Genomic DNA, 13,562 nt, shown 5'->3' with positions numbered 1-13,562 from the left:
AGAGAGAGAGAGAGATACACAAAGAGAGAGAGAGAGATACACAAAGAGAGAGAGAGAGAGAGAGAGAGAGAGAGAGAGAGAGAGAGAGAGAGAAAGAGATACACAAAGAGAGAGAGAGAGAGATACAAAGATAGAGAGAGAGATACACAAAGAGAGAGAGAGAGAGAGATACACAAAGGAGATAGAGAGAGAGAGATATATACACAAAGAGAGAGAGAGAGAGAGAGAGAGAGAGATACACAAAGAGAGAGAGAGAGAGATACACAAAGAGAGAGAGAGAGAGAGATACACAAAGATTGAGAGAGAGATACACAAAGAGAGAGAGAGAGATACACAAAGAGAGAGAGATACAAAGAGAGAGAGAGAGATTTACAAAGAGAGAGAGAGAGAGATACACAAAGAGAGAGAGAGAGAGAGAGAGAGAGATACACAAAGAGAGAGAGAGAAAGATACACAAAGAGAGAGAGAGAGAGAGAGAGAGAGAGATACACAAAGAGAGAGAGAGAGAGAGAGAGAGAGATACACAAAGAGAGAGAGAGAGAGATACACAAAGAGAGAGAGATACAAAGAGAGATACACAAAGAGAGAGAGAGAGAGAGATACACAAAGATAGAGAGAGAAATACACAAAGAGAGAGAGAGAGAGATACACAAAGGAGATAGAGAGAGAGAGATATATACACAAAGAGAGAGAGAGAGAGAGAGAGAGAGATACACAAAGAGAGAGAGAGAGAGAGATACACAAAGAGAGAGAGAGAGAGAGATACACAAAGATTGAGAGAGAGATACACAAAGAGAGAGAGAGAGATACACAAAGAGAGAGAGATACAAAGAGAGAGAGAGATATACAAAGAGAGAGAGAGAGAGATACACAAAGAGAGAGAGAGAGAGAGAGAGATACACAAAGAGAGAGAGAGAAAGATACACAAAGAGAGAGAGAGAGAGAGAGAGAGATACACAAAGAGAGAGAGAGAGAGAGAGAGAGAGAGACACAAAGAGAGAGAGATACAAAGAGAGATACACAAAGAGAGAGAGAGAGAGATACACAAAGAGAGAGAGAGAGAGATACACAAAGAGAGAGAGATACAAAGAGAGATACACAAAGATAGAGAGAGAGAGATACACAAAGAGAGAGAGAGAGAGATACACAAAGAGAGAGAGAGAGAGAGAGAGAGAGATACACAAAGAGAGAGAGAGAGATACACAAAGAGAGAGAGATACAAAGAGAGATACACAAAGAGAGAGAGAGAGAGAGAGATACACAAAGAGAGAGAGAGAGAGAGAGAGATACACAAAGAGAGAGAGAGAGATACACAAAGAGAGAGAGAGAGATACACAAAGAGAGAGATACAAAGAGAGATACACAAAGAGAGAGAGAGAGGGATACACAAAGAGAGAGAGAGAGAGTGATACACAAAGAGAGAGAGAGAGAGAGAGAGAGATATACACAAAGAGAGAGAGAGAGAGAGAGAGAGATACACAAAGAGAGAGAGAGAGAGAGATACACAAAGAGAGAGAGAGAGAGAGAGATACACAAAGAGAGAGAGAGAGAGATACACAAAGAGAGAGAGAGAGATACACAAAGAGAGAGAGAGAGATACACAAAGGAGAGAGAGAGAGAGAGAGAGAGATATACACAAAGAGAGAGAGAGAGAGAGAGATACACAAAGAGAGAGAGAGAGAGATACACAAAGAGAGAGAGAGAGAGATACACAAAGAGAGAGAGAGAGGGATACACAAAGAGAGAGAGAGATACACAAAGAGAGAGAGAGAGATACACAAAGGAGAGAGAGAGAGAGAGAGAGAGAGATATACACAAAGAGAGAGAGAGAGAGAGAGAGAGAGAGAGAGATACACAAAGAGAGAGAGAGAGATACACAAAGAGAGAGAGAGAGAGAGAGATACACAAAGAGAGAGAGAGAGATACACAAAGAGAGAGAGAGAGATACACAAAGAGAGAGAGAGAGAGATGCACAAAGAGAGAGAGAGAGATACACAAAGAGAGAGAGATACACAAAGAGAGAGAGATACACAAAGAGAGAGAGAGAGATACACAAAGAGAGAGAGAGAGATACACAAAGAGAGAGAGAGAGATAGATACACAAAGAGAGAGAGAGATACACAAAGAGAAAGGTTGTCATTGCGACATGATACATTGAATAAAAACATTACTGTATTAGAACTGCATATTCTTCCAATGTGAAAGACCTATTACTGCTAAGATCACTTTAGAGGTCACAGCTATTTGTGGTCACACATCCCTACACGGCTTCACTCAACCAAATACACCATTCATCTTGTGTGTGTGTGTGTGTATGTGTGGGGCGCGGGGGAGGTTTACATTATGTGGCTCACCTGTGGGCGGATGACTCTGTCAATGCTCTTCAGGGCAGTGTCTGGGGAGGGGGGAGAGCAGTCTGGAGTAGGCCCCGTCGGTGAGGAGCTGTTCCTATGGTTACACAGCTCCGGCTCAGTCACCATCACCTGGGGAGAGTGGCCTTGAAAGAGAGACAGAGAGAGAAAGAGAGAGAGGGGGGTGGGGGAGTGGAGAGAGAGAGCGGGACAAGAGAAGGGGGGGGGGGTGTATATTTAATTAAGACTGGATCAAATGAAGAGCAATCCAAACAGAGAGGCAGAACAGCAGGTATCCATGGAGGGTCAAGGCTGCAATGCATTTCCACTGGAGTTCGTTCAGATGTGAACCTCAGATGTGGCAGCTGCCATGTGCGCTCAAATGGCCAACCAACTGAGCACATCTTTCTTTCAGTCTTAACTGTCTCTCACACACACACACACACACACACACACACACACACACCTGAAGGAGTGAGAGAGGAAAGAGCGGCCTGATGAGGACTCAGATGTCAGAGTTGATTTCCCCAGTGTGTGATCAGTTAGGGAGAAAATAAGAAACAGAGAGAGAGGAGAGGAAAGAGAGGAAAGAGAGGAAAGAGAGGGAGGAGAGGAAAGAGAGGGAGGGGAGGAAAGAGAGGGAGGAGAGGAAGAGAGGGAGGGAGGGGAAGAGAGGGAGGGAGGGGAAACGAGTGCAGAGGGTGGACAGAATCTAATTTCTCACCCACATTAAAGGGAAAAACCATCCATTTCAATCAGCAGTCAACAAGAGAGACGTACACACACTCCCACAAGTGTGTGTGTGTGTGTATGTGTGTCCGTGCATGTGTAGTCTATCCGTCAGTCCTTGTCGTGCTACACAAACGTACAGACGCTCAAATATTTGTCCAATTAGACCTTGACACAGACATGGGGAATCACACAGAGGTATCCTTCTCAAGAGGACCAGGAGGACACGTTATCTCCCGGGAGTCAAAACAAAAAAGTGGCCTAATTAAGTACCTGTAGTAATTAGTAGCATTCTGTGTTTTCCCATGCAAAAGTGATTGCTTTTGATAAAAACACTTCTCTGCCTTTCCAATGAAAAATTATTAGAAAAAAATGTATACAGTACCTGTCAAAAGTTTGGACACACCTGCTCATTCCAGGGTTTTTCTTTAATCTTACAATGTTCTACATTTTAGAATAATAGTGAAGACATCAAATCATGGAATCATGTGTGCAAAGCTGTCATTAAGGCAAAGGGTGGCTACTTTGAAGAATCTAAAATATATTTTGATTTGTTAAACACTTCATTGATTACTACATGATTCCATATGTGTTATTTCATAGTTTTGATGTCTTCACTATTATTATACAATGTAGAAAATAGTCCAAATAAAGAAGAACCCTTGAATGAGTATGTGTACAAACCTTTGACTGGTCCTGTAGAGCTACCGTCCTGTAGGTTTTAACTCCAACCCTGGTCCTGTAGAGCTACCGTCCTGTAGGTTTTAACTCCAACCCTGTTCCTGTAGAGCTACCGTCCTGTAGGTTTTAACTCCAACCCTGGTCCTGTAGAGCTACCGTCCTGTAGGTTTTAACTCCATCCCTGGTCCTGTAGAGCTACCGTCCTGTAGGTTTTAACTCCAACCCTGGTCTTGTAGAGCTACCGTCCTGTAGGTTTTAACTCCAACCCTGGTCCTGTAGAGCTACCGTCCTGTAGGTTTTAACTCCAACCCTGGTCCTGTAGAGCTACCATCCTGTAGGTTTTAACTCCAACCCTGGTCCTGTAGAGCTACCGTCCTGTAGGTTTTAACTCCAACCCTGGTCCTGTAGAGCTACCGTCCTGTAGGTTTTAACTCCAACCCTGGTCCTGTAGAGCTACCGTCCTGTAGGTTTTAACTCCAACCCTGGTCCTGTAGAGCTACCGTCCTGTAGGTTTTAACTCCAACCCTGGTCCTGTAGAGCTACCATCCTGTAGGTTTTAACTCCAACCCTGTTCCTGGAGAGATACCGTCCTGTAGGTTTTAACTCCAACCCTGTTCCTGGAGAGATACCGTCCTGTAGGTTTTAACTCCAACCCTGTTCCTGGAGAGCTACAGTCCTGTAGGTTTTAACTCCAACCATGTTCCTGTAGAGCTACAGTCCTGTAGGTTTTAACTCCAACCCTGTTCCTGTAGAGCTACCCTCCTGTAGGTTTTTAACTCCAACCCTGTTCCTGGAGCGATACCGTCCTGTAGGTTTTAACTCCAACTCTAATCTAGAGCATATAATAATGAGCTGATTGATACCTGAATCAGGTCAGTTACAATTGGGGTTGGAGCGAAAACCAACGGGAGGGCAGCGCTCCATCAACAGGGTTGGAGAGCCATGTCCTAACGTACTGCACAGGCTGACTGACTGCAGGCATTTACTTAAAAAGTAGCGACAAATATATAACATCAAATCAAATTTTATTGGTCGTATACACATATTTAGCAGTTGTTATTGCGGGTGTAGTGAAATGCTTATTGCTAAAATATAAACTCAGCAAATAAAGAAACGTCCTCTCACTGTCAACTGCGTTTATTTTCAGCAAACTTAACATGTGTAAATATTTGTACGCACATAACAAGATTCAAAAACTGAGACATAAACTGAACAAGTTCCACAGACATGTGACTAACAGAAGTTGAATAATGTGTCCCTGAACAAAGGGGGGTCAAAATAAAAAAGTAACAGTCAGTATCTGGTGTGGCCACCAGCTGCATTAAGTACTGCAGTGCAGCTCCTCCTCACAAATTATTTTTGAAAGACAGGGTCCTGAAAAAGGGGCGTTTCTTTTTTGTCTGAGTTTATATTGAAATGTATAAAAAAATATGTAAGAAATTGTTTCAATAGTATTGACGGTATATAACTCACATCTGGACATCGAAGCCAGTTCCACTGCGTTTTTTCTAATCAGGGACTGATGTAGAACAGGGACACCAGGTAGGTGCAATTAATTAATCAGATTGAACAGAAAAAAAGTAGGTTCTGGACCTCGTATGGTAAGTGTTGAATACACCTGGTACAGACAGTATACCATCCAAACCTATCTGGGAGGAAGAAAGTGTTTGTATGAGAAGATAGGTAGAGAGACAGAGATAAAGAGACAGAGCGACAGAGAGAGAGAGGGGAGGGGGGGGAGATCGGAGGGATAAATATAAACAGATATGGTATTTTCTATTTTCTTGTAGAGTAAATAAGCCTGTCAGCACTGATGATTGACGTGAGGGTGTGTGTGTGTGTCACAAAGACAGTGAGGGAGGGAGGGAGGGAGTTGATGGGAGATGTAGCGAGAGGTAGAGAAAGAGTGGGCTATATAAGATTGCTGTATCTCTCTGAGAGAGGAGAGGGAGGAAGAAAGTGTTTGTATGAGAGAGAGAAGGTAGGTAGAGAGGGAGAGAAAGGGGGAGACAGAGAGAGACAGCAACACAGAGATAGATAGATAAATAGAAAGAAGGAGAAAGATCGAGAGAGAGAGAGAGAGAGGGGCGATCAGAGGTATAAATATAGAACGATTTGGTATTTTCCTGTAGAGTAAATAAGCCTGTCAGCACTGATGATTGGTGAGAGGGTGTGTGTGTGTTGCAAAGACAGTCTGTGTGTTAGCAGCACAGACAGACCAGTCTGTGTTAATAGGCCAGACCAGCTGTACAGCTAGTTAATGCAGGCATGCAGTACAGCAGGGTTCCCCAACTGGCGGCCAGCAGGCCGAATTTGGCCGCGTGTGATTTTATTTGCCCCCTGTCCCGCCCCCTAAGATTTTTGAGCAAAATAAAACTTGTTAAACATAAGTCTGTAAAAAGACCAGCAAATCAGCTCATAGTGATTGTAATTTAGGAAATATATTTCAAAGTATTCTCACGCATTATAGGTAGATATGTGATTGTATACAAATATAATCACGTTTTGAAATGATTATGTTTTAGTCAAATATTATATCTGTTTGGGCTTCTTGCAGTCTACAAATGATTTATAATTATGTTCTGGCCCCCCGACCATCCGCTCAAGAAAAAATATGCCCGCGGCTGAATCTAGTGGATGATCCCTGCTGTACAGTATGTACTGGTGGGATATTATCCTGGGGCTATATAGGGTGTGTGTGTATGTACAGTATGTACTGGTGGGATATTATCCTGGGGATATATAGGGTGTGTGTGTATGTACAGTATGTACTGGTGGGATATTATCCTGGGGCTATATAGGGTGTGTGTGTATGTACAGTATGTACTGGTGGGATATTATCCTGGGGTTATATAGGGTGTGTGTGTATGTACAGTATGTACTGGTGGGATATTATCCTGGGGCTATATAGGGTGTGTGTGTATGTACAGTATGTACTGGTGGGATATTATCCTGGGGCTATATAGGGTGTGTGTGTATGTACAGTATGTACTGGTGGGATATTATCCTGGGGCTATATAGGGTGTGTGTGTATGTACAGTATGTACTGGTGGGATATTATCCTGGGGCTATATAGGGTGTGTGTGTATGTACTGGTGGGATATTATCCTGGGGCTATATAGGGTGTGTGTTTATGTACTGGTGGGATATTATCCTGGGGTTATATAGGGTGTGTGTGTATGTACAGTATGTTCTGGTGGGATATTATCCTGGGGCTATATAGGGTGTGTGTGTATGTACAGTATGTACTGGTGGGATATTATCCTGGGGCTATATAGGGTGTGTGTGTATGTACAGTATGTACTGGTGGGATATTATCCTGGGGCTATATAGGGTGTGTGTGTATGTACAGTATGTACTGGTGGGATATTATCCTGGGGCTATATAGGGTGTGTGTGTATGTACTGGTGGGATATTATCCTGGGGTTATATAGGGTGTGTGTGTATGTACAGTATGTACTGGTGGGATATTATCCTGGGGCTATATAGGGTGTGTGTGTATGTACAGTATGTACTGGTGGGATATTATCCTGGGGCTATATAGGGTGTGTGTGTATGTACAGTATGTGCTGGTGGGATATTATCCTGGGGCTATATAGGGTGTGTGTGTATGTACAGTATGTACTGGTGGGATATTATCCTGGGGCTATATAGGGTGTGTGTGTATGTACAGTATGTACTGGTGGGATATTATCCTGGGGCTATATAGGGTGTGTGTGTATGTACAGTATGTACTGGTGGGATATTATCCTGGGGCTATATAGGGTGTGTGTGTATGTACAGTATGTACTGGTGGGATATTATCCTGGGGCTATATAGGGTGTGTGTGTATGTACAGTATGTACTGGTGGGATATTATCCTGGGGCTATATAGGGTGTGTGTGTATGTACAGTATGTACTGGTGGGATATTATCCTGGGGCTATATAGGGTGTGTGTGTATGTACAGTATGTACTGGTGGGATATTATCCTGGGGCTATATAGGGTGTGTGTGTATGTACAGTATGTACTGGTGGGATATTATCCTGGGGCTATATAGGGTGTGTGTGTATGTACTGGTGGGATATTATCCTGGGGCTATATAGGGTGTGTGAATGTACTGGTGGGATATTATCCTGGGGTTATATAGGGTGTGTGTGTATGTACAGTATGTACTGGTGGGATATTATCCTGGGGCTATATAGGGTGTGTGTGTATGTACTGTATGTACTGGTGGGATATTATCCTGGGGCTATATAGGGTGTGTGTGTATGTACAGTATGTACTGGTGGGTTATTATCCTGGGGTTATATAGGGTGTGTGTGTATGTACAGTATGTACTGGTGGGATATTATCCTGGGGCTATATAGGGTGTGTGTGTATGTACAGTATGTACTGGTGGGATATTATCCTGGGGCTATATAGGGTGTGTGTGTATGTACAGTATGTACTGGTGGGATATTATCCTGGGGCTATATAGGGTGTGTGTGTATGTACAGTATGTACTGGTGGGATATTATCCTGGGGCTATATAGGGTGTGTGTGTATGTACAGTATGTACTGGTGGGATATTATCCTGGGGCTATATAGGGTGTGTGTGTATGTACAGTATGTACTGGTGGGATATTATCCTGGGGCTATATAGGGTGTGTGTGTATGTACAGTATGTACTGGTGGGATATTATCCTGGGGCTATGTAGGGTGTGTGTGTATGTACAGTATGTACTGGTGGGATATTATCCTGGGGCTATATAGGGTGTGTGTGTATGTACAGTATGTACTGGTGGGATATTATCCTGGGGCTATATAGGGTGTGTGTGTATGTACAGTATGTACTGGTGGGATATTATCCTGGGGCTATATAGGGTGTGTGTGTATGTACAGTATGTACTGGTGGGAAATTATCCTGGGGCTATATAGGGTGTGTGTGTATGTACAGTATGTACTGGTGGGATATTATCCTGGGGCTATATAGGGTGTGTGTGTATGTACAGTATGTACTGGTGGGATATTATCCTGGGGCTATATAGGGTGTGTGTGTATGTACAGTATGTACTGGTGGGATATTATCCTGGGGCTATATAGGGTGTGTGTGTATGTACAGTATGTACTGGTGGGATATTATCCTGGGGCTATATAGGGTGTGTGTGTATGTACAGTATGTGTGTGTTTGGGTTTATGCGCGTGTTTGTGTGTGTAGCTGTACAGCTCACATGCTCCCAATGCCATACCCCATTAACCAATTACAGTTAAGCTCCCACTATCATGTCGCAGAATGCACCAATTACAGGTCTCCCTCTCAACGCTACATCTCATACAGGATTGTCCTTTAGTGTCGAATGTGCAACAAAACAACATGCTACTTTGAAACAGCTATAGTGTACACACACACAGAGAATAGGCTTGAGAACCTCCAACCGGACAGGAGGAGAGGGGGAGCCCAGATACTTCACACCCAGGGAAAGAGCATCCAAACTGGGCTTCCAGAGAGCAAAATCCCCTCTCTCTGGAACTATCCTAACAGAGCTTGACACGACACAGCAAAACAAAAGCTTGCACCACAACTGGGCACCTGACAAAACGCACACGCACACACACACACACTCTTTTCTCTGTCTTTATCGGTGTCCACACTTGAACTTTAACATATGAAAGTTCTCAGATCTGAAAGAGTGTTTACGAACATGAAATCATGTGCAATTCTAACAGCCCATAATTTGGAGGGGGTGATTCTAGTCATTTGATGTTCAGCTGTCTGTGGATCAATAGGCCCAGAACTTTTACAACTTTCAGCTCGATAGCACTATCAGAGCAATCTAAAACCATTTCAGAGATGTGCTATCTTGCCCTAGTGATACCGCACCAGAGCAATCGAAAACCATTTCAGAGATATGCTATCTTGCCCTAGTGATACCGCACCAGAGCAATCTAAAACCATTTCAGAGATGTGCTATCTTGCCCTAGTGATACCGCACCAGAGCAATCTAAAACCATTTCAGAGATGTGCTATCTTGCCCTAGTGATACCGCACCAGAGCAATCTAAAACCATTTCAGAGATATGCTATCTTGCCCTAGTGATACCGCACCAGAGCAATCTAAAACCATTTCAGAGATATGCTATCTTGCCCTAGTGATACCGCACCAGAGCAATCTAAAACCATTTCAGAGATGTGTTTTCTTGCCCTAGTGATACCGCACCAGAGCAATCTAAAACCATTTCAGAGATGTGCTACCTTGCCCTAGTGATACCGCACCAGAGCAATCTAAAACCATTTCAGAGATATGCTATCTTGCCCTACTGATACCGCACCAGAGCAATCTAAAACCATTTCAGAGATATGCTATCTTGCCCTAGTGATACCACACCAGAGCAATCTAAAACCATTTCAGAGATGTGCTTTCTTGCTCTAGTGATACCGCACCAGAGCAATCTAAAACCATTTCAGAGATGTGCTACCTTGCCCTAGTGATACCGCACCAGAGCAATCTAAAACCATTTCAGAGATATGCTATCTTGCCCTACTGATACCGCACCAGAGCAATCTAAAACCATTTCAGAGATATGCTATCTTGCCCTACTGATACCGCACCAGAGCAATCTAAAACCATTTCAGAGATGTGCTATTATCTTGGCCTTTTTCATATCACAGATCAGTGGTTCTCAGACAGATTTGGAAGTTTTCTTGTGAGTCACCTAGTAAACAAAACATGTTTCAAGCCAGGATCTGCCGCTGAAGGAATAAGCCTTGAGCTAAAAGTTTGCAGACTTCATCCCAACAATTTTGATGTTTAAAAAAAAAAAATTAACAATTGCTGGAGACCCACAGGGTGTGTACGGTTTTGTTCCAGCCTTGCACTAATTAACAACAACTTTTTCAACCAGCTGACTGTCATAAATCCTTCAACTCCGATCCAAGTATACCTTAGGTACTTCAAGGTTGAGTTGATATTTCTTGCTCAGTAGAAGCATTGTTATTAGCACAGTAATATTGTATAGGCTGTGTTCAAACCTAGTCTGCCCTCTTGATATGAAAAGCATATTGTACCATCTGTCTCCTACCGTTTGGTCTCATGATAATTGGACTGTGTTCAGCCTTGCCATACTGATAATAATATCCATCTTGGTAGTATTCCACAACCCCAGCCTCTGACTCTAGAGAGATATGGTGTTGACTCTGTATGCATGAACACAGGTGGTTGGTCAATTACATGTGAATATTCATGAGCAGTTCACCACTCCTCTTTAATGATTCAAACAAAATGGCTGCCAACAAGTGGCGGGGAAAATCTCAGCGCGTGGGAGGGATGGAGGAGTGAAAGTGTGTGTGTGTGTGTGTGTGTAACGTGTGTGTATGCCTCACAATTCCTCCCACACCCCACCCCTCCTTGCCCATACTCAATGGGGCGTGACTGTTCTAATGGCAGAGCCTGGAGAGTTAGTTGTGCTTCTTATTTCGTGTTGTCGTTGGTTAGTCTGAGCACAATTACCCAAATGTCACCTCCAGAGCTTCATCACGGGGGGAAATGGACTGGAACAGAACGACATCTTGGCTTTAGCCTCAGGGAAAGAAGGGAAGGAGGATAAAGGAGGGGGAGCAGAGAGGAGTGGAAGCATTGGATCGGAGGAAGGGAGGAGTAGATGCTGTGGGAGGGTCAATTGAAAGTGAAAGTTTGTGTGTGTCAAGAAGTATTTTCTGGTGTGTATGTGTGTGCACGCCTGTCTGCGAATATTTGGTGAGTGTGTGTGTGTGTGGCTGCAGTAGCCCATGTGTTTACCCTTGGAGTCGATAGCCATTACCGCTAACCACTTAGCGGTGATAGCTAGCCGTCGGTCTCCTGCCCTGTACGTGATTGCAGGCCTCTAAGCCTCATCGTCACTATATTAAGACACCCTGCTTTCAAAAGACCCATAATATCCCTGTCTGTGGGCTCCTTTATACGCTGTTAGATTATACACTATATAAGAGTCCCTTACTATTCTAGCTGTTTGCTAAATGTAACTGCATGGAAACAGATTGCTACTGTGCTGTGTCTTCCCCCCATTGACGTTTCCTGTTGTGCTGAAGAGATTTCATTATGCAGTATGTGTAGCCTATGTGCTTCTGCAGCACACACAGAGACACAGTGGCTGTGAACGAGTCGTTTGAGGTGATCTTACACTGTGAGAGAGAGAGAGAGAGAGAGATTGAAGAGCACATTTAAGTAGACACACTGACAGGGGAAACTGCAAGGCTAAGACATAATGCATACTGTGAGACAGCATAGTTATTTTTGGTGGATGCTACTGACTTAGTCATCATCTCTGAGGACAAGTTAGTAGTCCCTATGTCATCCCTAAGTCGTCCTTAAGTCCCTATGCCCCAGCCAGGTAGGTCTGCAGTAGCAGACAGTAAAGGAGGTCGATTTGAGATGTAAAAAGTATTCTCTGTTCATTAAGACCACAGAGGTTTAGAGCCTCCTTAGATATGCTGCTGCTTCTGCCAGCTAACTACAGCATAGGACAGGTATCTGTCCTTTAAAACTGCTGCTGCTTGTTGCGCTGCCAGCTAACTATACAGCATAGGACAGGTATCTTTCCTTTAAAACTGCTGCTGCTTGTTGCGCTGCCAGCTAACTATACAGTATAGGACAGGTATCTTTCCTTTAAAACTGCTGCTGCTTGTTGCGCTGCCAGCTAACTATACAGTATAGGACAGGTATCTTTCCTTTAAAACTGCTGTTGCTTGTTGCGCTGCCAGCTAACTATACAGCATAGGACAGGTATCTTTCCTTTAAAACTGCTGCTGCTTGTTGCGCTGCCAGCTAACTATACAGCATAGGACAGGTATCTTTCCTTTAAAACTGCTGCTGCTTGTTGCGCTGCCAGCTAACTATACAGCATAGGACAGGTATCTTTCCTTTAAAACTGCTGCTGCTTGTTGCGCTGCCAGCTAACTATACAGCATAGGACAGGTATCTTTCCTTTAAAACTGCTGTTGCTTGTTGCGCTGCCAGCTAACTATACAGCATAGGACAGCATGTGACTGGGCTGGGGTTGAATACTGGGAACCAGATTACTGAGATTTACTGAGATTTCCTTCCCAAACTCCACTCCCTTTTCCCAGGATAAATAACTGCGAGAAACCGGTATATTATAATACATTATTTTTATGAACAGCATGACATGAAATGGAACTATTAAATGATATGCAATGTCTAAATCTGGCTTCTCTACAGCCTTCGCTCTGCTATCTGCATGATCAATCATCAACGCTCAGGGTGGGGACAGACAGCGCATCTCAGTACGGAGCGCAGTTTACAATGCCTGTTTCATCTCATCATGGTAACTTTTTATCTTGTGACAGATAGGCCTACATTTCCTGCAACAGTCTATGCTACAGTAATATAAAGACTGAATGCGTTTCTAATTTACAAATCTCCATCTGGATTTCGGGGTCACCTTATTATTTTATTTGTAAAGATAATTGTTTTGTTTAGCCTATCATTCAAATATCATTGCTTTAAATCAGAGTGCATGTGAGCACTCTCTCACAGTCTCTCTCGCTCTCCATCAATTCCATTCAAATTGCATCCAAAATAGATAATCCTGTTCGAAAATCTACGGCAAGATCTAAAAATGGTTGCCTAGCAATGGTCAACAGACAATTTGACAGAGCTTGAAGAATGTTGACAAGAATAATAGGTAAATATTGCGCAATCCAGGTGTGGAAAGCTCTTACAGGCTTACCCAGAAAGACTCACAGCTGTAATCGGGCTCCCGAGCTGACAAGGTACAAATCTGTAGTTCTGCCCCTAAACAGGCAGTTAACCCACTGTTCCTA

At 43.4% G+C, this 13,562-nt stretch overlaps 1 protein-coding gene across 2 annotated transcripts in view; it reads right to left on the bottom strand.

Moving 5' to 3' along the window:
- Window positions 1-13,562, bottom strand: part of LOC139393225 (ankyrin repeat and sterile alpha motif domain-containing protein 1B-like) — a 366,701-nt gene that overhangs the window by 164,883 nt on the left and 188,256 nt on the right. For both annotated transcript variants that reach the window (XM_071141673.1, XM_071141674.1), the window contains exon 13: window positions 2,355-2,497. In XM_071141673.1, coding sequence (XP_070997774.1) covers window positions 2,355-2,497 — 143 coding nt within the window. The remainder of the gene's footprint in view (window positions 1-2,354; window positions 2,498-13,562) is intronic.

Source organism: Oncorhynchus clarkii, chromosome 33 (genome assembly GCF_045791955.1).
Source record: "Oncorhynchus clarkii lewisi isolate Uvic-CL-2024 chromosome 33, UVic_Ocla_1.0, whole genome shotgun sequence".
In the NCBI taxonomy this organism is placed as follows: domain Eukaryota; kingdom Metazoa; phylum Chordata; class Actinopteri; order Salmoniformes; family Salmonidae; genus Oncorhynchus; species Oncorhynchus clarkii.
This window is presented reverse-complemented; position numbering and strand designations above follow the sequence as displayed.